This window comes from Vitis vinifera, chromosome 13 (genome assembly GCF_030704535.1).
Source record: "Vitis vinifera cultivar Pinot Noir 40024 chromosome 13, ASM3070453v1".
NCBI lineage: Eukaryota > Viridiplantae > Streptophyta > Magnoliopsida > Vitales > Vitaceae > Vitis > Vitis vinifera.
Genome location: NC_081817.1, coordinates 2,742,486 through 2,766,706, shown reverse-complemented (window position 1 = coordinate 2,766,706; position 24,221 = coordinate 2,742,486). Strand labels below are relative to the sequence as shown.

The 24,221-nt window shown below is 32.5% G+C and overlaps 3 protein-coding genes across 3 annotated transcripts; 2 read left to right on the top strand and 1 right to left on the bottom strand.

Moving 5' to 3' along the window:
• Positions 1-153: 153 nt before the first annotated feature.
• Positions 154-9,376, bottom strand: LOC100251286 (methionine--tRNA ligase, chloroplastic/mitochondrial). The gene is made up of 12 exons (XM_002279107.5): positions 8,977-9,376; positions 8,114-8,257; positions 7,848-7,997; positions 7,081-7,248; positions 4,258-4,382; positions 3,453-3,546; positions 2,289-2,387; positions 1,726-1,906; positions 1,452-1,567; positions 929-1,084; positions 607-735; positions 154-498 (listed from the first exon to the last, which is right to left on the bottom strand). Exons 1-12 carry the CDS (start codon positions 9,277-9,279, stop codon positions 328-330), a joined length of 1,836 nt encoding a protein of 611 aa, XP_002279143.2. The 5' UTR covers positions 9,280-9,376; the 3' UTR covers positions 154-327.
• Positions 9,377-15,387: 6,011 nt separating this feature from the next.
• Positions 15,388-23,230, top strand: LOC100244527 (uncharacterized). The gene is made up of 5 exons (XM_059741470.1): positions 15,388-15,752; positions 15,809-15,856; positions 19,327-19,603; positions 19,872-20,094; positions 22,542-23,230. Exons 1-5 carry the CDS (start codon positions 15,446-15,448, stop codon positions 22,857-22,859), a joined length of 1,173 nt encoding a protein of 390 aa, XP_059597453.1. The 5' UTR covers positions 15,388-15,445; the 3' UTR covers positions 22,860-23,230.
• On the top strand, positions 19,239-19,820 carry LOC100261486 (histone H4). The gene has a single exon (XM_019224644.2). It carries the CDS (start codon positions 19,305-19,307, stop codon positions 19,614-19,616), a length of 312 nt encoding a protein of 103 aa, XP_019080189.1. The 5' UTR covers positions 19,239-19,304; the 3' UTR covers positions 19,617-19,820.
• Positions 23,231-24,221: the final 991 nt, after the last annotated feature.

Genomic DNA, 24,221 nt, shown 5'->3' with positions numbered 1-24,221 from the left:
GTGCTTCAGTCATGGTTGAGTGGCGGTGGTGGTGCCCACCCTCGTGGTTGTGGTAGCGGTTGAGCCGTCGTCATGAGGCCTAGTTATGGTGATTGAGCAAAGGTGGAATCTTGAACCTTTTTTCTTGACATAACTTTCATTATATACTACGTCTAGGCTAATGCATATTTATTACAAAAGGGTAGTTAAAAACATCTGTCAATCCAATCTGCTGAAGATTGAGATGACAAAAAAGTTTATTGTGGGAAGATTATCCAAATGTAAATTAAGCGAGAATTTGGTACAAGAAAAATTAATGGAAAGCAATTTTATCAAATAAATTGATGTTTAGGCTTGTGCCACTCCCTGAGTGTGGGGTATTTTTTCCTTCTTCTTCACAACTTTCTTTGCTGCTTCACCTCCATCTCCAACCTCTGCTTCGATCTCGATCCTAGCAAAAACAGGCTTTGGCTGAGCCATCACTTGGCCGCTCTTCAGTCCACCCCATTCTGTTTCACTCTACAATGCAAAAGCCCAAATAATGTTAATTAACAAACTGCTGGAGATTATTAGTTAATCAGTTTATATATTCATATATGTAAGAGAGAGAGAGAGAGAGAGAGATACCCAGGTTGTAGCATTGAACTGCTCCTTTGTGTACCCAAGCTGTTCGTATATTCTCAAAGATAACCTTGGAGTGACTGGTGATAAAGCAATTGCTATAATCCTCATTGCTTCCAATATAATCACAAGATCCTAGCCCAAAACAAAACCATCAAAATAGTGAAAAACTTGGAATATCATGCTAGGCCAATTCGGGTTTGAGCAAGTTCAAAGTCCAGGAAATTTTTATCTGCGATTAGTTACAGTTTCATTTCAGGTGGGGAAAATCAAGCTTGTGATCTTCACAATTTTTTCTCTTAAAAAAAAATAGGGGAAAGAAAGATACCTTTGCAGCAGCTTCAGAAGCAGCAGCACCTTGCTTAAAAAGAGACCATGGTGCACGCTCGTCAATGTACAAGTTCCCAGCATTACCAATCTCTAGCACAGCCTCACAAGCTGATGATAATGAGAGGTTCTCATACTGAAACTTAGCCTTTTCAACCTGACAGAATCAAGGTTATCCAGTTATATGCAAAAATGAGTAATAATTATATTTAGAAACATATAACATAATAGTATAACAGCAATGAGAAACATAACACATTGTCACACCCTGTGGAATTGACCCACCACTTGCATGTATAGAGCTAGGTGGAAGTTTTTAGACTCAGTACATAGTGAAATTACAGTGGCTTGATTATCTGGTGGGTTCCCCACCAGTTTTCCGCAAATTAAGCATAGTTAACATCTCTATCAAAAGGGGCTTCCAGAATAAATTCACTTCCACTATCAAATCATCTTTGCTATTCTCATGGCTTACATGCCTGCACACGATGGTAAAAGGTTACAGCCAATCTTGCAAATCTTACCAACTTATCTACAGTGTCCTTAAATGCATTGCCTTCAGCTGCAAGAGTTGAATCGACTGCCAAAGTTGATTGGCAATTCTTTTTAAGAAGCCCAAGGGTACGGTTAAGAAGATTTCCTGCATAGAGTAGGTACAAAGGTCATCTTATGTATTGCCACCCTACCTTCAGAGTCCAATCATGAATGAAAAAGCAAAGCAACCAAATCCTTAATGGAAAAAGGGGGAAGTAGGCGTTAGAGAAGATAGAAAAAAAAAAAAAAACAAAGTAGAAATACCAATTGTGTTGGCAAGATGTGCATTGACAATATTGATGAAGCGGTCCTCCGAGTAGTCCCCATCATTGCCAAATTCCACCTCCCTAAGGAAAAAGTATCTTACTGCATCCGAGCCAAATCTTTGAACCAAATCATTTGGTTCAAGTGTATTCCCCAATGATTTTCCCATCTTCATTCCATCCTAAAATTTTAAAAATAAAAAGCATTGCTGCATGAAATAAAATAGGTATATGAGATAAAATATTAACAGCTGATAACTCACTATCATGTCTATAATTGTTTTAAGTTGGAAAAAAAACCAAAATTTGCATTTTCCAGAACAAAACATTTTTCTAATATCAGGAGAAAAAAACCCTTGGGAACTTAAGATGGACGCTGACTAATATCATATAATGTAACCTTACAATATGTTTTTTAAAGATCAATGCTCTCTGGAAGGCTCAGTGCACAAAGCAGGTTAATATATTTAGGTTAAAAGAAGAGCATATTTAATATTATAATGCTCATGTTCTATAAAAATAAATAAATAAACAATACAAAGATAACCATATTGAGTCGAATACTTTTGTCAAGAATCCATGGCCAAAAACCATCTTAGGAAGGCTTAATCCGGCTGACAATAACATAGCCGGCCAGTAAACTGCATGAAAACGTAAAATATCCTGCAAAACAACAAAAATATAAGAGAAGCATCATGGTACTGATATTCAAATGACAGTGGCACAGTATAAAGGAAACTTCCAAAAGAATTTTGACAACAGAATGAGAAGTTTAGAAATAAGAATAACAACACATTACAAGTCTTCTAATGATCACAGAATAAGGAAAAGGAACACTAAACTTTAGATACTAGGAGGAAGAGAAAGTTAAGATGATAGATTTGTAAAGATGCATTAACATTTTGGATTCAGTCTGTGTCTATTTTTGAATGCATATGGTGCATACACAGTGTGCTTATAGAACCATTTCATTGCATAAGTGAAAACTTTAAACAGTTATCAATCCATCCAACTCGACTCCCTTATCATCAATATTTAAGAAGGCTGAAATAACAAAAGGATTAGGTTCTATCAAATTCTTTGGAAATGAAGCAGCTTGCAAAGGATTCTTTGAACAAAAATATAAGGACTACATGATTGTTCTCAGGTGGCCACCACAGAATGTTTTGAGGGTTCATAATCTAAGAATTTTCTAATCTTATCGATTGTTTGAACTTTTGTCTTCTTCCCTAGAAGAAATCATGAATTTTTCTAGGGCAGTATTACATATTTCATTGAAAACTTACAGCAGCTTGCCAAACAAAGGCTCAGAGAAAAAAGATAGCTGCGATAAATCGGTATCACCTCATTCTAACCCTTTCCTTTTTCCAGTGAAAGGCACTATTAGGGTCCCCCACAATATCTAATTGTGGGTATGAAAGAAAATTTTGGCAATTTGAAAGACTCTTAACGACAATTGATTTTTTGAAAATTCTTTTCCATTTCTAGAAACTACTTCTCATGTCTTGGTTTCAAAATAGGAGTCAAAATAGGATATGTGGCATATGACAAACAAAACCATAACCCAGATGGGTGAAACTTGGAAGTGCAATAAGCACAAGAAGTTAAAAGAAGTGGAAAATAAGCTAATGTTGGACACCAATTGTAATATTGGTTATATTGAATGAATCAGGCCAATTGAGTAGCCATAAGTGGAAAAATATCCCAGACGAGAGCAAGTAGTGATACCTTGCCAATTAAGTGTAGCGAGGCAGGCCAACCTGAAGAAACTGCACTTTGTAAATCAGGTTGTTCGTTGTCTTCTGATAGTGCTGAAATATAACTAAATAAGATATAACACACAGTTAATAGAAGTTCAAATGAAAACTCAGCATAATGATTTTAATGGGGAAACAAAAGCAGCAATCTTTATTAGTATTGTTACAAATAGCTGTTAAAATGTGGTGATCCACCAGGAACTAGACTATATCAACTTAGCTTGGATGGCTTTTTTCAATATAGACCCAGATTCCAAATATGTAAATTGGAAGAGGAAATTGAATACATAGTTCTTCCAGTCTATTAGAAACAATGAGCTTCACAGATAAACTAGGCTGAATTAAATAATTAGAGTCCAGAAGCTACAAACGTTCAAATCAATACAAATTTTGACAATTGAGGATAGATTAGCTATTGAGGACATAGTCTTCAGTGCGAGAGACACAACATAAACTCATTTAATGTTAAAAAGCAAACCAGAAAGATGGCAATACTGATAAGCAACATAATAAACTGATGAAGTACAAGGAAAAAAATCCAACAAACTTGAGGACAAACAGATCAAATAAAAAGAGAACAAAGGTGTACTGACCAAAGGAGAAACCAACGTTCAACAAGAAAAAACAGCCAAACATGTATATCATGGAAGCAGTTGTGAGTCAATTGCACATTAGCAGCAAGGAAAGCAAGGAAATGAAGCACCAAGTTTATGTTAATTGATAATGCTCACAAACTTGCAACATAAAATAATTCCGAACTAAAGGAAAAACTTTACCCCAGTAAAGCATCAAACCAGACGTATATGGTCTGCTTGTTGTCATTAGGAACAGGAATGCCCCAATCCACAGATGCTCGGGAAATAGAAAAATCCCTCAGACCACTTTTGATCCAACTTTGCACCTAGAGAAGTTCTATATCAGAAGCGATATATTGAAAGAAAGCAGCATCGGTAGTGTGAACCTTACATTAATACATTAAAGAATGTCTTTTAAATTTCAAGAACATTCATTTTTTACAAAAATACACCGTTATAAAAGATACACACTTCAAGTAAAATCAAACAATAGTGCAATGTTAAATTTCTAAATTTCAGGTTGTAAGAAGATATGGAATCAAGGGTCACCAAATGGGAGCATGAAAGGGCCCAACTATTTCTAATTTCCAACAAAAAAAAAAGCAGCATCTAGGGTGTCACACAGCTTGAGACTGGGAGCCATTATTGATATAAGCCAACATCAAAATGTATCCACCTCAATGTTATACACTAGTGATAGAAATGCGCGTCTTACAAAGCCAATAAGTCATATATTTTACTAATAAAATCAGTTGTGCTATTACATGCAAATTATAGGTATGATTATTGATATCATGTTAAAGTAACACGTTTTGTCCATAGGTTACATTTTATCGAAATCATGCCTATAATTGAATAGTTCAACTACTATGATTTAAATCTTGAGAATAGGAATTTAACTATCCTATTACTGACTCTTAATGCTAATTCATAAATCCTATTATAGGAATAAATTAATTTGAAAAAAGTTTTCATGGTTTCAATCCTACTTAATGTATCATATTGTAGGATTCATGAAACTTTTTTTTTGATACATAAGCAAAAATATTATTATCAATGTCTAGCAAAGAAGCACACCAAAGTTTACAAGGTGTATAACAACTAAAAAGGAGCTAAACAGCAAAAGAAAGAAGGGAGCAACAAAAACCATTCCCTCCCTTTGCAAGTACCCAACCGATTTACAAAATTTGCCTTTGAGTTATACATCCCACTTATGTATCTCTACCACATCAAAAGAGTACAAAGAAAAAATCATTTGAGTGCTTGATCCTTGTGTTCCTCATTTTCAAATGATCTGTGATTTCTTTTATAAGATTCATGAAACCTAAAGGGAAAAATATCCTCTCATGTAACTTGAGAACGAAGTTACTATATCCTATTAGGATTCAATAATCTTGAAAAGAAAGTTAATAGAGTTGTTAATGTATCAGTTCATGAATATGAATTCTAAAATGAACACATCTATTATGAATAAGCATGTCTCTTGATTTTTCTAGTGAGAGGGATCCCTACAAATCTCATGCTACATACTCTCTTTTTAGCCTAAAAGTAGAGAACTTTAAAAGTCTCTATAGAAGCGTGAAAAACAATATTGTAGTGTAAAACATTGCAAGTGAAAGTCATCACTTTCTATCTCTATTTTGGAGGGTTGAAGTTTAGGGTTTGTTTGAAAACTATTCTTGAAAACAATTTTCTACTATGTAGAAGAAAATACCATTTTCTAACCCAGAAAATACATTTAACAAACTTATAGAAAAAAACTTTTTTTTTTTAAATTTGTTCTGAAAACAGGTTTTTTTTCAAGAAATTTAGGATATTTTCAGTTGTTTTTTACATCGTGTTCTGACCAACCATTAAAATCATGAAGAATAATTCAAAAGTTTTTGCATTGTACATAAGTTCACAATCATTCATGAAGAATAAATCGAGAAAACTATTTTTCATATTTAAGTTTCCAAATAAAAGTTTGTTCCTAAAAACAATTAAAAACTAATATTGAGAATTGCTCTAAAAAAACTATTTTTTTGATAACTATTTTTAAAAATGTTGCCAAAGAAGCACTTAGCTTCAAGGGAGTGTTATATATGAGCCTAGGAGGATTTGTAATTCTGAAATTTTGTGAGGTTTATGTGGATAATATATATATTAAAAAATAAATTTTGGCACTATATATGAGATGTAGTGTATACAAACATTCAGATAATATGTTATTTATTTCAGGAATGATATAACAAATTCACAAGTGAAAATATGTATCATAAAAAACTAACATGTCTCAGCCAATACATAACCTATATGCGCCGATCAAATAGATAATCTTGTTATAGTATCCTAAATCATTTGTAAAACTAAATTAAGATAATGGTAATTCCTAAAATCAGGAGTAACCAAAAAAGAAAAAATCATAATAATTGTTGCCTTTGAAGAAAAGAAAGTTTCAAAATGATTTTCTCTTCTTCTTTCTCTTTCTTTTTGATAAAAGCAAAATATCTTTTTATTGATTTTGTTGTTCCAATATGTATGTTTAACCATTTCTTTTCCTCTCATGATTATCTCCAATTTTTCATACATTATTTTTGCGTGTCACGGAGTATCAACCAATGCCAATTCATACAAGACCACCATGACTAAGATCAATTATTCCCCTTCCTTTGGAGGGAGGGAAGATACCAAGTTGTGCTATTGAAAAAGGACCTCAAGAGTTCAGCAAGTAGAAACTCATTGAAGTGTATATATTTAAGAAAACACGCATATGATTTCATGTTCTTCTCTAGTTGTAAATATTCAAGTTATAGATTACTACAACATACGCCTAATGTGGCAATTAGAAAAGTCAGCTTGTCAGATTCTAAAATAAGGATTTGTCTTTTTAAATCATAATTAAGCACCAGTGATAATGAATACATTCATTATATAAATTTCTGGGATAAAGTTCATTGAAAGCTATAGGAATTAAGGTACTCAAAAATGAAACAGAAAGGCCAGAATACCATTAAAAGAAGAAAAAAATCATCATTGTCTCACCTCATTTAAACGGAAAGAAGGCTGCACAAAATCTGGATTTTGTGTTAAAGTTTCTTCCAACAATTTTTGATACTTTGACAGGGCAAAGAAGTAGTTATCTTCTTTCCTCAAAACACATGGCTTTAAGTGCATAGGGCAACAGTTATTTTCCAGCAATTCCTTCTCATCCTGCAGTTTTTTCGAATTAACAATATTAGACAAGTACTTCATTTGAAAAAGGGGGGGGGGGGGGAGGGGGGAGAAGCAAACCATGCATGCATACACTATTTAAAACTGAAAAGGAAAAACGGGAAGGGGGTATAAAATGCATAGACAAAAACAAACCACTCAATGAGTATCTCTTCAAATTCTAATGAGTGTGCAGGTGAATTTCAGTCTTAGAAAAACAGAACCAGCAAAAGAAAAATTACCATTTTATTATTATTATATATGCACAACTATATGCAGTATGTTAAACCTAAGTTTCATCAAGAGGACCCTGAACTTAACAGACCACGAAGAGGATGGCAAAAATCAACATAATAAACCCAGACATGGGCATGCCACACTACATTTGAATGACACTGCTAAAGAAAAGTCAAACCAATTGATCTTGACAGTCTAAAATTCTATGGCCATCCTCAAAGAAGAAGTATGTCCTTGAAGACATGAGCTTGGACACCATCAGTTATCCATACAACTAACTTTAGGCTTCATAAAAGGAATGCTCATCAAAACAAGAGATTATTACTACATCCAGAATTGCTACTCCAAATGCAAGGTACCACCTTATACTCTTCACAATTGATGCAATAAAGTCCTTCATAATCAGCCCGATAAATATCACCATTGGCAAGAACCCTTGAGTAGAACTCCTTTACAATTGCTTCATGCTTAGGATTAGTTGTCCGAATAAACTTGTCGTAGGCTATATCTAACTGGAATCAGCAAGTAAAAGAATGAAATCACCACATAGAACATGAGTCAAGCAATTAGGTCATTGATAGCATCAGTTATTGTAAGCTTAGTGAATTCCCATAGCAAGGAAAAATACATCTTGCCAAAGCGTCTTGTAAGCTTGTGAAATGACATCACAGTGTTCACTTGGGCTGGAACCACAGGCGGCGGCGGCAGTGGCAATCTTCTCCCCATGCTCATCTGTGCCAGTTATGAATATAACTTTCTTTCCTGATAGCCTCTGCCAGAAGAAATCATCAATAAGAATTAGCCTCCTTCATCATAGAGCAGGCCAGTAAAATTGCTCAACTATAGCTATAAAAACCAAATGTACATACTGATTATTCCCTTCTATTCCTAAGGTCTAGATGAAAATTTTTCTTTCATGTTAGCAGCAAATAATTGTTGGTAACAATCCCGATTACAAAAATCTGAAACTGGAATGAATTCAACTACTACGCTGCATTTGGTTTGCTTCTGCATAGTGGGATTTTGGGGTGGAATTCCAAGCCTGTTGTGCTCAACGGTTCAAAAATCTCACCTTTGGCAGTTGATTTTATTTTTTATTTTTTTCTGGATTTGGGGCCTGTGGCATAAGAATTGAATTCCAAATCCATCTTTCCCAACTCTATGCAACCAAAAACTACCACGCTGAATTCAAATATAATTCGAAACCATTGGGCTGCTAAGAAAACGTGGGAAAATAAGGCAAACTAAAACTATCAGCTTTAAACTTCTCATCATTTGAAAACCCACAAGTTAATGGCCTCAATCCAACTATGCCCAATTCAGGTTTTCCCTTTCTTTCTCAAGGAGGATACAAGAAACCCAAGCAAGATAAAACAATAAACATCCCAATTTTTTCTCCGCTTTCTCACCAACCAAACAAATGTTAACAAAATAACAATCATCCCTTCCACGAAGCCGAATACAATCAAAAGAAATCAAACAACAGGGTACCTGAAATCGAGCAATGGCGTCAGCAGCAATAGTGGTGTAGGCACTTCCCATGTGGGGAGGGGCATTTACGTAATAAAGCGGAGTCGTGAGGACGAAAGAATCTGAAACTTCTCGTTCACTGCCCTTAAAATTATCAGCTCTGCAACTGCAAAACAAGGCTCTTCCAGAAGAAAAGGATGGAGATGAGAAAAGGGGTCGAGGAAAATGAAGACGCGTTTTGAGATGACGACTTGTTGAGTACAAAGGGTGTGATAAGATGCAGAGGCTGCTCTGAATGGAGCTGTGCACCCTCACCGCAGCCATTTCTTCACTGCTCAGAGCAGACGCAACTCTACCCTCTGGCTCCTTCGTTGGGGATGAGATATTTGAGGGTCTGTCTTTTTGGAAATTCCGAAGGGCATTCCTGTAATCATAATTAATTCATGGGAAATTATGGTCCTCTTTGTCACTGTTTTTGAAAACAGAAAAACAGTTTGTGAAAACAATTTCCAAAAACCATTTTATAATCTTTTGTTGAACAAACGTCCTATTTACAAACCTAAAATGTTTCTAACTTATTTTTTATATTTTTAAATATATTTTAAAAATGATTTTTTATATTTAATATTTTACTTTTGATGATTTTATATGATTATTTTTCAAAAGATAAATAAAAATAATTAAAATACATTCTCTAAAATGATCATATTTTCTATTTTTAATAATAGAAAACAAAAAACAAATTTTTGACTAGTAAAATGTGTTTTCTTATTTTTTTATTTTGAAAAATAGAATACAGACATCAAAAATAGTTATCAAACATACCTTACACTTACATCATCTGAATTGATCTTTGCAATCGATCACAACAATAAATATTGTTAGGATAAAAATGTCCTTAATGAAATCCCTAAACCATCTTTAATCATAAATACACATTCATTTCCTTCTACTTCATTTTTTTCTCTTCTAAATTTTTTTACAATTCTAACAAATTTTATCAAAAAGGTTTTATTTTTCACCAATAGATAAGCAAATAATCACCTCCAATGGTGGAAAGCATGTCTTTTATAATATTTTTTATTTTTTTTTTCGTATTTCTAGGGTTGAAATAAGGTGTCATGAATGATATTCAAAGTTGTAGGATCTCTTATAATTGTTCAACACTATGCTTTAAAACATCCTTAAAAAGTTCAGAACTATACATTTGAAACGCTCTCGTAGACATTTAGATTTATACTTTTGGACACCCTAATTTGTGTTTGAAAGTATAATTCTAAATATTCCAAAAATGTTCAAAGGTACAATGCTAAACACCTATAAGCATTTTTGACACTATACATTCGAACAACTTTTTTATTAAAAATCAAATAAATTTTATTAAAATTTTTATATTGGATGATACATCTATGTTATAAGCTCTGATAATAATAGACAATATAATTATCTTCACAATCAATATCATCCATTATAATAGGGAAGGATTGATCAAACCTTTATGAGAGATCGATAAAATTGATGGAATGATTATTATAAATGGTAAAAGAGACGCATGGGGACTTTATGGATAAAAATCTGAAATTACTTTTACTTGTGAAAGAAGTGGGGTAAAAAGAAGTTCGATGAAGGTCGATATCAAATATGAGAGTAAAAATAACCGGAAATAAGGATTGAAAAGGACAAAGAAATATAGATGTACATTTACTCTTAAGAGTGTGGAGCTACCAATTGATGATGATTGAATATTGGTTATTAAATATGAAAGACATAATCACATTGGCGGGAGCACAATATTTTGAAGAACATTCTTTTGTCGATCATTTAAGTCAAGAAAAAATAAGTATTTTAATTGGAATGTCAAAAGGTAACAATAAGTCGAAAGAGATATTAAATATTTTGAAACAAAACGGATGCATTGTATTATAGCATGACGAAGACAATATATAATGCAAAATATAAACACAAAGCAAATGAATATGATAGGCACTCGCAAATGCAACAAAAGATGCATAAATTAATGGAGTTGAACTACGTCGAATGACTTTGGTGGGATAAACAAAATAATTGTATTAGAGACTTGACATTTGCACATCCATTGATATATTGCTAACACTTCCAATTGTGTCTATCATGGATTGTATTTCCAAGAGGAAAAGATATTAGATGTCTTTACTTGACATAATTGGTGTAATATCGACAAATAAGACATTTACTATTACTTTTGTATATAAATGCATTATATAATGTGTTCGCAACCTCCTCACATCTTCTATGTAAGTGACATATATCAAAAAACATTATTACATAAAGTAAGAAACATTTTGAGCCAAAGGAAAGGTAGAAACAATGAATAGGTATAAGTATTTATAACAATTTTTTTTTTTTAGCATCATGTTTTTTAACATGTTATATATTAAGTTCAAATGTTCTCCACTATTAAATAAGGCGAAAAGTTCACATACTAAGTTGAAGAGAGCAAGCACATCTCCTAACCGATGCTCTAGATTGAATATGCATTGATGTACTCTCAATATATATAAATATAATAAAAAATTTCAAATTAAAATAACAAAAAGCATTGAAAAAATAAATAAAAATACTCTTGTGACCTTAAAATAAAAATCATGCAAGTTGACTTGTGAAATAAAATTAAGAAAACAAATAATTAGATTGGTTAGTGAACTTAAGGGAGTATTAGTCATTGAGGCTTGACATGTAGCCTTGAGGTACGACATGTTGAGAAAGAAAACTTCCATGGTGGCATTAGATCCTCCCGAGTGTCTAACACACTAAGTTCGAACAATTGAATATTGTTCGCCCTTATACGTTCAAACTCTTTCTTTCTTGATGTTCGATATACCAAGTCCAAACATTTTTGGAATGCTTGACATTCCAAGTCTAGATACCACATGATGAGTTTTTTTTAAAAAAAGAAAAATTATTGTTGCACTTTCCTCACAAATTTTCACTTCTACATTATATTTATATATTTTCAAAATTGTTTTTTAACTATTTTTTGTAACAATTTTTATGTCAAACTTATATAAAGAACAAACTCTAAAAGATATTTATGTGTTATGTTATATGTATTTAAACAAAATGTATAAAAAAAGTATGATCGACTTTGAACATACCTTGAATGCCTTTTTGTTATCAAACAAGGTTTAGACAATGGTTTTCTCTTAGGGTTTGTGATCGAGAAGAAAAAAGTTGAGATAGAAAAAAAAACGAAGATAAATGTGGAAGAGGAGAACGAGAATGGTGTTTTTGAGGTACATCGAAAATTGTAGGTGAAATAGTTGTGGATAAATAAAAACTGAAAATTTCTTTCAATAAAAAAATAATATATATCATTACAAGTCCAAAGTAGTTAAATAGAATATAATGCATCCTAAATAATTATAATTTCTCATTAAAAAAATAATTAGGAATATTATGAATGGTTAAAAAGGAAATTACTAAATTATTACGTTTCTATAATTTCTAAGGTTTCCATTCACAAGGTAAAATTGGTATGAGTGTTTGTTACTTTGAAGTAGAATTTTCAATAAAAACATGCCTTAAGTGGAATTTATTGGAAATTTAATAGGCCCTAAATTGCATATTTAGGTAAACACATACAATTATTAAATGTAATGATAAACATATTATAAAATATGAAAAATATCAACAATTCAATTTTTATGGAAATGTTGGATGAAAATCCATTAAAAAAAATATAATAGTGAAACTAAATTAATAAAAAATGGTAGAAATATTAGAAAAAAATTAAAATTAAAAATATAATATGAGTACTTTTTTAGGATATTATTATGATGCTTTTCATAGTTGTAATATATAATTTGATAAAATTTTAATATACATAAATCGATTAAAATGTATTTATTCGTGTATATATATAGAGGTCGATCACCAATCCTTTAACTTTTCCAATGGGAGTATTAGTTCATCCTAATGCTCTTGACCATCTCTGTCCATATAAGATAGTTCAACCATCAATAATACAAGACAATTTTTTTTTTAAAAAAAAAACGATTAAACAACATGATTGTTATCAACAAAGTTGAAGATTTATTTACAAGACATGACTCAATAATAATACTAATTGTTGTTTTGTCAGCGAAAGCTTTGATGCCAACAATGTTAGTTAAAGAATACAAAGATAAAACAATCACACATACGGTACACGGGGTTTTAATGTAGTTCGGCCAACCATGCCTACGTCCACGAATGAGAGAGAATGATTTCACTATACAATATAGAATATTATAGAGGACATAACCAAATACAACTATTGGGTTCCCGAAACATCACATGTTTTCCCACTCCTTGTATCCATACCCTACTACGAGCCATCTCGCTCCATGGAGTACCTCCCGTTCTTCCTCACATCTCTATCCACCCCGTATAGTCTCTACAAGTCCATCTCCATCTCATAACTTTTTCCCCTCATAACTTATAATATTTATAGAGATATTTCCAACAACCTTTCTTATTCTATAAGAAAGTCTAATATTACAATAATATATCAACCTATAAATATTTTATATATAATATTATTTACAAAAAAAGAATCCATACTGATTAGGAATTTGGGGCACTTCCTAACAATCTCCACCTTGGACCAAATTCATGAAGTTAATCTTCAATCTCTCCATCACACAAACATTTTTGTATCATATCACCATGAAAAGAGCAATCAACTCCACCTTTAGTGAAAATTCCTTTTGTTTTCATCTTGTGTGCTTTGTGATCTTTTACTCTTCCATAAATCTTTAACCCAAGCTCTTATACCGATTGTTATGCCAGCAAAAGCTTTAATGTCAACAATGTTAGTTCAATAATACAAAGATAAAACAATCACACATACGGTACATGGGGTTTTAATGTGTGGCCAACCATGCCTACGTCCACGGATGAGAGAGAATGATTCCACTATATAATAGAAAATATTACAGAGGACATAACCAAATACAACTATTGGGTTCCCGAAACATCACATGTTTCCCCACTACTTGTATCCATACCCTACTACGAGCCCTCTTGCTCCACAGAGTACCTCTTGTTCTTCCGCATATTTCTATCCACCCCGTATAGTCCGCATATTTCTATCCACCCCGTATAGTCTCTACATGTTCATCTTCATTTCATGACCTAGAATATTTACAGATATATTTCCAACAACCTTCCTCATTCTATAAGGAAGTCTAATATTACAATAATATATCAACCTATAAATATTTTATATATAATATTATTTACAAAAAAAGAATTCATACTAATTAGGAATTTGGGATACTTCATAACAATTGCTTCGTTAGTAAGATACTGAAACTCAATTTAATAATTCAAGTCAAAGACAAATTTAATAAGTAGATAATTACTGACAATTTTTCCCCAGAACTCTAAAGACGAATTTGATAAGATATAAATAAATAATTATCGACACTCTTTTCACATGACCTTAAATAACGTAACCATTTTTATAAATGATTTTCAATATTCAAAATATCAACTTGAAAAAGGTTTGAAATCCTTCTCTTCATATCTATACAAGAATATCCAAATTGACAAAGAAGACATAGACAAAAAAGACTAAAAATATTTTTTTTTACTTTTTTATTTTGTATCATTATATCAAATATCCCAATTTGTTCGTTCAAAGTTATCAGTAACAATTATTGTAAGTAAAATTTTATTATCATTAAAATTTACAAACTTATGTGTTGATTATTTTGCTTTGTTTAAAAACTACATAAGATGCTTTAATTAGATCTGGTTCATTAGTTTTAAATTATCAAGCTATATTTTTTTGTAATTATTAAGTTTTGGGCTATGTTTGATTCCAATAGTCCCATATTGACAACTATTATGTTACAGCAAGAGTAATGTATGACAATGAGCCTTATTAGAGTGCAAGTATGAGTGTGATGTCTTGAATGTGATTAGACCGTGGACACTGGACATAATGTCAGAAGACAAATTGTGTCACATGATATAAGCTATGCATATTGTATTCAATTGATTATATTTTATTTCATCACATATAAATTCAATTCATTAATTAAATTGATGTTTTATTATAATTATTTTGAATTGTCGTTGTGCAAAAAGTGAATTACCAATTTACCATTGAAATAAATCCAACAAAATTGAGAGTATTGAAAAAGGTTCTAACTTACGCGGCTAAGAAATGGAAAATCCACCTCCTTTTGCTAGGCACGTGGCAGCGGAGACATAAGCAACGTCACCGATCTTAAACAACACAAGAGCCGTCGATCTTCTCCTTATCAACGTCTTAGAATCTTCCAAACAACGCTACATGGATCGAACCTCTAAGCCGTCAGATCAAATGCAAATCTAACAACCGCCATTAATCCCGCCCAAATTCGAACCCCGAAATTTTCTTATAAATTTTCAACTCCACCCTGTACCTTCCAATCCAAATCAAGATTTTAACCCTCATCCTAGTAATTTACAGCTGCGAACGATGTCAGGCCGTGGAAAGGGAGGCAAAGGGCTGGGCAAGGGAGGAGCAAAGCGGCATCGGAAAGTTCTCCGGGACAACATTCAGGGTATCACTAAGCCGGCGATAAGAAGATTGGCTAGGAGAGGAGGTGTGAAGAGAATCAGTGGGCTGATCTACGAAGAAACCAGAGGCGTTCTGAAGATATTTTTGGAGAACGTGATTCGCGATGCGGTGACGTACACTGAGCACGCCAGGAGGAAGACCGTGACCGCCATGGACGTGGTTTACGCCCTCAAAAGGCAGGGAAGGACTCTTTACGGCTTCGGTGGCTGATAAATTTCATTCTTTTTGGGCCTCTCTTTTTCGTTTTTGGTTGAAATCCAGCTTCTGAGTTTTGCCATTTCTTGTCTCAATCAGTAGCTATTACTGGCTGTAATAGATTGCATGTATGCTATTTATGGCAACAATGGAGATTGTTATATGAGAATTGCTAAAACTATTGTTTCATATTACCATCTTCCCGGAAACCTTAGAGAAAATTAGCATATGATCCACAGTGTTACCTTGAGGGCGTGGAAATCTGGAGTAGATTTATCAAGAAGAAGAGATTATCGTTTCATATCATCATGGTCCTACATTGATGTTTAAGATCTAGGCAAGTAGATGATTTTGGGCTATTCCTCCTAATTGGAACCTAACAATTAAGGCTTTGAGTGGGATTAGGCCCTGTTTGGTTTCTCTTTTCCCATATTTAGATCTCTGAGATTGGTCCTCTAAGCACAGAGCCTAGGCTCGGGCTTTGGATCAAAATTCAATGGTGTGTCCATTTCTTCCCCAACAACTGGTAAGCAATTTAATTAATTGGGAACCTGGAATTGAGACCAAAATGACCATAAAATTCAAATCATTATTCTCCACCCCTCATCAAATTAGAAAAGAATAAGAACCACCCTCGTTGAATTAGGTTTCACATATACATATTTACAAGCAATATAAACTAACCATGGTTCTACTGGTCTTTACAACTGCTCTCATGAGTGTTGAAAGTTGAAACTAATAGACTAGGAATTTGTATATGGGACATATAGTATATTTTAATGTTTTTATAATTAGATTAATCATTGAATCGGAAAAGTTATTGGTTCATGGTTCATTGGTCATGGTCAAATCGGTGATATCATAAATATATAATTTATAAATTATTAAAATTTAAAATAATTATAAAAATTAAAATACTAATTTATATATTATTTTAAAATTAAAATTTTGTTTAAAAATCATAAAATTAGTTTCAAATTAAAAATTTAAATTAAAACAATAATTTTAATATTTATTTTTAAATAAAAAACTTGTTTTAAAATAAAAAAATTATTTAAAATTGTAATGTTGTTATGAAGATTAATAAATAAACAAAAAAAAGGAAAAATCTATAAAAATGGAATATTAAACATAATATCATAATAATAATAATAAAATACATTAAAATTATGAAGGCTCACAATGCACATAGATGGGTTTTTCGGAGGGGCGCTTTGATCACCAGGGGGCTTTGCAATAAGGGGATGGTTGCAATGAGTTTGGGGCGTCGGGGGTTTGCTGCGCTGAGAGGGGGCTTTGTAGTGGGGGGAAGAAGAGAGGGGATTGTTGCAGCGGGGTGAAGAAGAGGGGGGATGGTTGCAATAGGTTTTGCACCGAGTTAGGTTGTGTAATGGTTGGGGAGACCTCCGGTGAGAGCTGGTGTTGGTGTTGCAATGCATTGGGGGTGACAACTTTTTCACTTTCGATGCAGATGGAGAAGGAGGGTTGAAGGTGTTTTTATATCCTCCAAAATGGCATCCTTTTAATACTATAAAAATGAAAAAAAAATAATAATAATAGTAATTGAATTGTCCGGTTTAGATGGAACCGACTAGTTTGTCTAGTTTGCTGGTCAAATCGTCGGTTCAATCGGTTTGATTCCAGTTCAACCTATTTCTTGCCCAATTAACCGATTAGTCCGATTTTTAAAACCATGGTATATATCTTAGTTGGATATTATGATGTTGGAAACGTGGATTACATTCATTTGGATATGATTATAAAGAGTTTACTACACATAATGTTATAAATTTCTTTATTTGTTTGATATAAGATATTTCAATAGTCTTCGTATAAATACAATGTCCTTATGATATCCCATAAAATTAATAAGTTTGATAAATTAAATTTCACATTATGATCAATGGATATTATCTTATAATAACTCACTCTTTCTTGAATAAATATTATTTACTTTAAATCTAATGGGATTTTATGACTTTAAAAATGTCTATCAATTAAAAAGCACCTAAGTGTAAGGAATTTCTTTTTCTGTTTTATGTAAAATATTACAAAACTACCCATGAGTGTAAAGAACTTCTTTCCATTGGACGTGGGACACATTATAACTTATTTGTTAACTCATATTTACCACGTTTGAAATGGTTGTATCTTCACTCGGACTCATTACCATTCTCAACTTGTAAGGCAAAGGCGGTGTCTCTCCGAGGGTGAGTGTCCAAGTTAGACGAAGCTAGCTTTCTCTCAAATCCCTTGCCCAGAAGCATACCTTCCTGTCACAGTTGATATTATAATGCCACAGTGATGAAAAATAAGGTTGTTGATATATTTTGAAATACCAAAGAATCTCAATTGGTTATTTTATTGACTAATTTTTTTTTATCTTAAGTTATAAATAAAATTACGAATATGAGAACCGTTATTTTCTTCTCACAACATAAAAGTCTTGACCTTTGTTTTTATGGAGAAAAACATGAAAATTTTCATATTTTTTTCTATTTAAAAAAAAGAATGTATGTTTCTTTTATATCTAAGAAAAGAAGGGAAAAAAAATAAACATATTTATCTTTTTTGGTGTTTTGTTGGAGAGACACTTCTTCAAGAGAGAGAAAGACATAAAAGGTAACATTTTTTTTTTGTTAATTTGATAGTGAAAATTTTAGGTAATTTTAAAAATTCTTAAAACTCTCCTTATTTCTGTCATTTATTAGGTTGGATGAGTCTATTTTGACATCCAAACCCAATTCCAATATAAAAAAATTTAACAAGAAAAGAATTGTGAGACAAACAATTCTCTATTATCCTTCTTAAACGAAAAAATCTTGTTGCATTATTGAAAAAAACACTAAATTTTTTTATTCAAACTCATCAAATGCCTTATCTCTAATTTCTAACTCTTCATAAGATTTTTAAACATAGGAGACATTCTTCGTTTATGTAAATAAATGGTAATTTAGGGTTGTCTTGCAATATTTTAAAAAAATAAACAAAAAATCTGAATCCAAAATTTTAAATTTTAAATTATTTAAAATAAAATATTATATTTTGTATGCTTATTAGGTTTTATTTTTCTTTAATATTTAAAGATTTTTTTTCCAAGTCAAAAGAGGACCATCTACAAAATATAAACAAAAATAATTTTGTCTTGCTAAGACTCTTTTATCAATAAAATTATATATTTAATTTTTGTAATTGATAATTATTTTTTTAAATAAAAGTAATTAAATTTGTCGGAGAATTCAAGTACACAAATATGTGAAAAATTTACACCGTCCAGAACCCCGCCAGGACTGCACAGGCGATAAAAAGCCAAGCAACGTCACCGATCTTAAAAAACTTCCAAGCCGTCGATCTATACCTTATCAACGTCTTAAAATTGTCGAAGCCACGCCACACGGATCGATCCCCTCAGCCGTCAGATTAGATCCAAAATCGAACGACCGACATTAATCCCGCCCAAATTCAAACCCCAAAATTCCCTTTAAATTTACAACCCCATCCTTCAGTCTTCATCTTCCTCACCAAATCAAAATCCTTACCCTAAGAGTACTAGCTGTGAACGATGTCGGGTCGTGGTAAAGGAGGCAAGGGGCTCGGCAAGGGAGGAGCAAAGCGTCATCGGAAAGTTCTCCGTGATAACATTCAGGGCATCACGAAGCCGGCGATCCGGCGTCTGGCTAGAAGAGGTGGGGTGAAGAGAATCAGTGGGTTGATCTACGAGGAGACCAGAGGCGTTCTGAAGATCTTCTTGGAGAACGTCATCCGTGATGCTGTGACTTACACTGAGCACGCTAGGCGGAAGACGGTGACCGCCATGGATGTGGTTTACGCCCTCAAGAGGCAGGGAAGGACTCTATACGGGTTTGGTGGTTGAGATTCGTGTAATAGGATTGACGCCACTTTTGGCCTCTGTATTGGCCTTTATTGCGAAATCCATTCTCTGAAATTTCGCTATTTGTTTCTTAGATCTTTTAAGGTTCCTGCTGTGTAGATGATGTCTTGAAATGGTTAAGAACCGCGGTTCTTTGAACGAGAAAAGACTTGCTTTCGTTTTAATGGAAATAGATATGTTCTCCAATCTCATGGCTTACATGACTTTGATTTGTTAAATTGCTGCTAAAATTTTTAGATCCCCCTGTGAGGACAGGGAAGGAGGAGCTGAAACCATATCGGTTGAATCGACTGTTAACATCTTTGTTTCAAGGTTCTCAAAAACGGAGAAATTTTGTTTGCGCTTTATTGGGGTATTTCTTTTTTTCTGTTTGGTCACTGAGAAACGGCAGGCAGGCAGGCGAAGGAATTTAGTATACGGTGTCGTTTTATCCGCAGTTTGTCTTCTCGCCCATGTACGGGTAAAAGTAAAGTATTTGATCAAAAGATGTAATCATCATCTATTTGTAAATCTAAATTTTTACCATTTTTTTATTTAAAAATTATTTATTCTTGAGAATAATATCCTCAAAATTTTCTTGTAAATAATCAAAATATTATTCTTTTGATCACTGGTTAGAATATGAGAGGAATTCTTATTAATATTTAGGGTTGGTGTAAGAATGAAAGAAGATCATGGCTTTCATTGTGATATTAATAACTACAATGAAGCGTTTAGTTTGGTAAAAAAGAAAAAAAGGGAATTTGTCACTTATACAAAGAACATGATTTGGTTAGTAGATATTTAAATCTGGAAAAGAAAATTATATTTATAAATAAATTTGAAATTAAATATCCTAAATTCAATGTTATAAAATTTTTGGAATTTGCATTAATTTCAGATAGGAAATTCAAAAGTACAATAAAAATAACAAGCTAAAAAAGAATTAATTGCTCTTCCTTTAAGTTGTTTTCACAATGCATTTTAGAGTATGTTTAGTAATATGATTTAAAAATGGTTTTTTATTTTTGAAAATAAAAAACTATTTGATTTTTTTTAATATCATTGTTGTCTAAAAACAATTTTTAAAAATGAAATGAAATAAAAGACAATTTTTAGATAATAAATAAAAGTTATTTTTATATGTTTTTTATTAGACATATTTTCTTATACTTGTTTTTAAAAACCGCTTTTAAATTAAAGAATAGAAAACGATTTTTAGAAATAAGTTTCAGAAAATATTGAAGAGAGAGAAATGGAACTATGCTAGTAATACTCAAACTTTGATTAGCTTAAAAGATTAAGGTAATATTTGTTTTTTGATTGAATAAAAAAAGTTAAAATATTTGACTTTTTCTATTCATCTAAAAATAACTTGTTGACATCATTCAATATGATTAAACTAAACTTATTGATAACAAATTCACTTTAATTAAATGATGTCAATACGTTACTTTTAGTTAAATAAAAAAAATCAAATATTTTAACTTTTTTTATTCAACAAAAAAATAAACACCACCTAAGACTTTCCTTTTTTACAAAATAGCTTACCAAAATATGTAAGGTCTATATCCTACTTAATATATTGCTTTCAAAAGCATTGCTTTAAGGTTAAGGTATAGCGTTTAGTGTTAGAGTGAACGAAAGCACTTAAGAGTTAAAATACTGGTTTAACCAACTTATTTCTACCTAACTAAAAAATATTCCCTTAGGCCCTTGCTCAAAATTGACCAATACATCACCATGTGATCGATTCCCGTTTACATATCCCATTGGCGCTATTTAGCCATATTGACTCGTTTTTAACTAGCTTCTACTTGTCTTTTATTGGTCTATTTGTACTCAGTTACATGATGTGATGAAACTCCCTCTTTAAAAGATAAAACAATCATCACTCGACAATTACATCCTACCTTAAGAAAAGATGTTTGGTTGAACTCTTATCTTTTGATTTATCTGATTAGATGCTAACTTTTTACCACGTGCTTGTTCTCTTGATATTCTTTTTATAACTATAGATTTTGAGCCAATTAAGTATCACCAAATGTCAAATTGTGTCAGGTGGGAGACAAAAGCTTGTTTAGGGCCGATTCCTTTCCAATGAGAACTAGACATGCATCCCATATCTTTTTTTTTTTTTTGTCGGGATCTTATTCCATTCCCTTTTTTCAAGAAAATGGTTGATCTTGATGCTTTTATGTAACTAAGAACAAGAGGAGGAGAAGTGACTATTAGGGAGGAAGTAGAAACTTTTGTTTTTCATGAATCGGTTGCTTTTCAGATTGAGAAGGAATAACCCTGTGATGTTTGCGTTTCCCTCAAAAAAAAAAGCTCTAAAACAAGCAATTGAAGATCAGGAATAGAATAAGTTGTTTTTGTTCACCACTCCGCTCTCAACAAACTCTTAGTCATTTTATTAAACAAATTGGGTGTTTCACAATAAATCTAATGCAGTAATCGTGAGGCAAGAGTGCAACTTTCTATTTTTATGCTTAAATGCAAATTGCCTACTGCATTGCAAAAATAATAGAATAAAAAAAAATTCAGGTGGAAATAAAATTTGATTTCATTTATAACAATTGAAGTGAAGTAAGACAAAATTTCCAATATCTATAAAATATTATTTTAGGAATGTTAAGAAGGGACACGGCAACCGCGAGGCATAAAAACGCAAGCTACGTCACCGATCTTAAACAGCTTTATAGCCGTTGATCTAAACCTTATCAACGCCTTAAAATTGTCCAATCCATGCGACACGGATCGAAGCTCTCAACCGTCAGATAAGATCCAAAATCGAACGACTGTTATTAATCCCGCCTAAATTCAAACCCCAAAATTCCCTTTAAATTTCCAAATCAAAACCCCAAAAAAAAAACCATCTTCCTCGCCAAATCAAAACCCTAACCCTGACTCTCAAATTATTAGCAGTGTACAATGTCAGGTCGTGGAAAAGGAGGCAAGGGGCTCGGTAAGGGAGGAGCGAAGCGTCATCGGAAAGTTCTCCGTGATAACATTCAGGGAATCACTAAGCCGGCTATCCGGCGTCTTGCGAGAAGAGGTGGAGTGAAGAGAATCAGCGGGTTGATCTACGAGGAGACCAGAGGCGTTTTGAAGATCTTCTTGGAGAACGTTATTCGCGATGCTGTGACGTACACTGAGCACGCCAGGCGGAAGACGGTGACCGCCATGGATGTTGTTTACGCCCTTAAGAGGCAGGGAAGGACTCTGTACGGGTTCGGTGGTTAAGATTCATGTAATTGAATTTACGCCGTCTTTGGCCATAGTATTGCCGTTTTTGTCGAAATTCACCATCTGAATTTCGTCAATTTTTTTTTTCTTCTTCTTAGTTTTGTTTAGGGTTTGTGATGTGTAGATGATGTCTTCAAATGGCTAAGAACTGCAGTTCTTTTAACAGGAAAAGACTTGCTACGTCCTCCTATCTGACTTGCATGATCTTGATTTCCCTGGCTTGCAGCTAAATTGTCAGAGCCCTTGTGTGGCAATGGAACGGGAGGATCTGAATCGATGTCGATTAATCGACTGTTAGCATGAATGTGAAATATTTGTTTTCATTTTATTGACAAAATGAAAGTATATGATCTCTTATTGAATGTCAATTTGGCCGAATTGACCAAACTCTTTAAATTGGAATGTGTGTAGAGTCAAATATTTTGGCAGCTCGAAAGATGAATTAAGAAAATTTTGAATAAGAGTTTGAATTTTTTAGGTTTATTTGGTTAAAAGGGCTCTCAAAACCTAATTTTTAAAATTAAATATTCCATCAATTTTTGACATTATTTGGGCAAAAACATTCTTTTTTTTTTTTTCAGAAAAAACATATGAAATGTTAGATTTTTTATTTTGGGATTATTTCATCTCTTTTAACTAAATATTTTAATTTTTTATTCATCCCTTGTTGTAATAATATTTTGGGTTTGAAGACTTGTTTGATAAATGTTATATAATATAATTGTGGGAGCCTTTCATTAATTGAGTTTATGATTTCATCAACATAGGGAACAAGGAGATACGGAAGACAAAACTCTTCAACAAAGTCTTTGGGCAATATTCTTAAATGCCAAATTGATTATAATAGAACGTCTGTCATTTTTTGCTTATGTTTTAGAAGGAGAGGTGACCTTTGGGTTTGCTTTCTTGAAGTTTCAAATCTTTGATGGGATAGAGAATTCTGTTAACCACTGGATACATTTTCACTAGTTGATAAATCTAGTTCACATGAATGATGCCCTTATGTGTAATTTCAAGTTTGTGGAGGTCAGCATTTGTGTAATTTCATAACTTATCAATTAAGTGCAATTTTTTTTTTCATTTTTTAAGTTATGTATGATGTTTGTTTCCTAATATATGTGTTATTTACGTTTGGTGAGGGATTCACATTTCAATTAAAGGATGGTTGATAGCGAGAGTTTGGTAGAACATGTAAAGTGTTGATTTAGGTATAATATTTATGATAAAAATTACAGAAAAGGAAAAAGAAAAAACACATAGATTTAATATAGTTTGGCAGATTGCCTACGTCCACGAAAATATGGAAGAAGACTTTCACTATGTATCAAATTAGGGTTATTTAAAAAAGTATTTATACTA